General features: G+C 39.1%; 1 protein-coding gene across 1 annotated transcript in view; it reads right to left on the bottom strand.

Moving 5' to 3' along the window:
• The window catches only part of BEND2 (BEN domain containing 2), a gene marked incomplete at its 3' end in the record, with an annotated part of 32,554 nt that overhangs the window by 24,932 nt on the left and 6,332 nt on the right, over positions 1 to 1,290 (bottom strand). The window contains exon 5 of the mRNA XM_010861173.1: positions 1,094 to 1,276. Within this exon, the coding sequence (XP_010859475.1) occupies positions 1,094 to 1,276 (183 nt within the window). The remainder of the gene's footprint in view (positions 1 to 1,093; positions 1,277 to 1,290) is intronic.

The raw sequence follows: 1,290 nt of genomic DNA, 5'->3' as shown, positions 1-1,290 counted from the left end.
TTCCAGGCAAGAATACTGGAGTGGGTTACCATTTCCTTCTCCAGGGAATCTTCTCAACCCAGGGATCAAACCCTGATCTCCTGCATTGCAGGCAGATTCTTTACCATCTGAGCCACCAGGGAAGCCCAGTAGTTTTTCATAAAATTAAACATGATGTTAACATATAGCGAGCAATTGCACTCTTGGGTATTCATGTCAGAGAAATGAAAACTTCTATTTACACAAAAACCTGTACATGAAGATTCACAGCAGCCTTAGTCCTAACATAAAAACCTGGATTACAAAACTCTAAATTTTCTTAAACAGATGAATGGTTAAACTATGACACATCCATACCAAGTAGCAGTACTGAGCAATAAAAAGGAAGGAACTACTGAACAACTTGGTTTAATCTCCAGGGCATTATACTGAGTGAAAAAAGCCAGTATCAAAATGTTATATACTATATGCCTCCAAATATATAACAATTTTGAAGTGACAAAGTTCTAGAGATGAAGAATAGATAAGTGGTTTCTAAGAATTAGGGATAAGGGAATGAAGAGGGCCAGGTCATCAGAGGGTGATGGGCATGGTTATAAAAAGGCAACACAAGTGATCCATGTGATGGAACTGTTGTCCCTTGACTATGGTGGTGGACATACAAACCTTATTACATGATCAATCAGAATAAAACTAAAAGTACAGACACACAGATGAATACAAGTCAAACTGGGAACAGTTGAATATGATCCATGGATTATATCAACATCAATATCCTGGTTGTGATATTTTACCATAGTTTCACAAGATGTTATCACTTTGGGAAATTGGGTAAAGGCTATGACTCTGTATTATTTCTTACAACTACATGTGAAGCTACAATTATCTCAGTATTTTTGTTGTTGTTGTTCAGTAACCCAGTTGTGTCCGACTCTTGGACTGTGAACCCATGGACTGCAGCATGCCATGCCTCCCTGTCCTTCACCATCTCTCAGAGTTTGCCCAAGTTCATGTCCATTGAATCGAAAAACCACTAGCACTAGTTTGCATTGAGGAAGCTTTTTAATCTAGATTACCAAGATGCTATTTAAAATGTGTGCCATTTCAAACTCACCAAAATTGGGAGGGATGCAGAGAGATGGCAAGGCAGTGTCTGGGTTCATGTTGTTATTTATAGCTGAATCTCTCACTGTCTCAAAGTTGTCGTGCAGACTGGATTCTGCTTGTGGAAGATGTGCTGTAGGTTGTGCTAGAGAATCCTGGGCAGATGAGAGATCATTGTTGGCACTTTCATCACCTTCATTGAAAAGG

The sequence above is a fragment of the Bison bison genome, unplaced genomic scaffold, assembly GCF_000754665.1.
Source record: "Bison bison bison isolate TAMUID 2011002044 unplaced genomic scaffold, Bison_UMD1.0 scf7180017857662, whole genome shotgun sequence".
In the NCBI taxonomy this organism is placed as follows: Eukaryota; Metazoa; Chordata; class Mammalia; order Artiodactyla; family Bovidae; genus Bison; species Bison bison.
The sequence above is the reverse complement of the archived record's forward strand: the minus strand, read 5'-3'. Positions and strand labels throughout refer to the sequence as shown.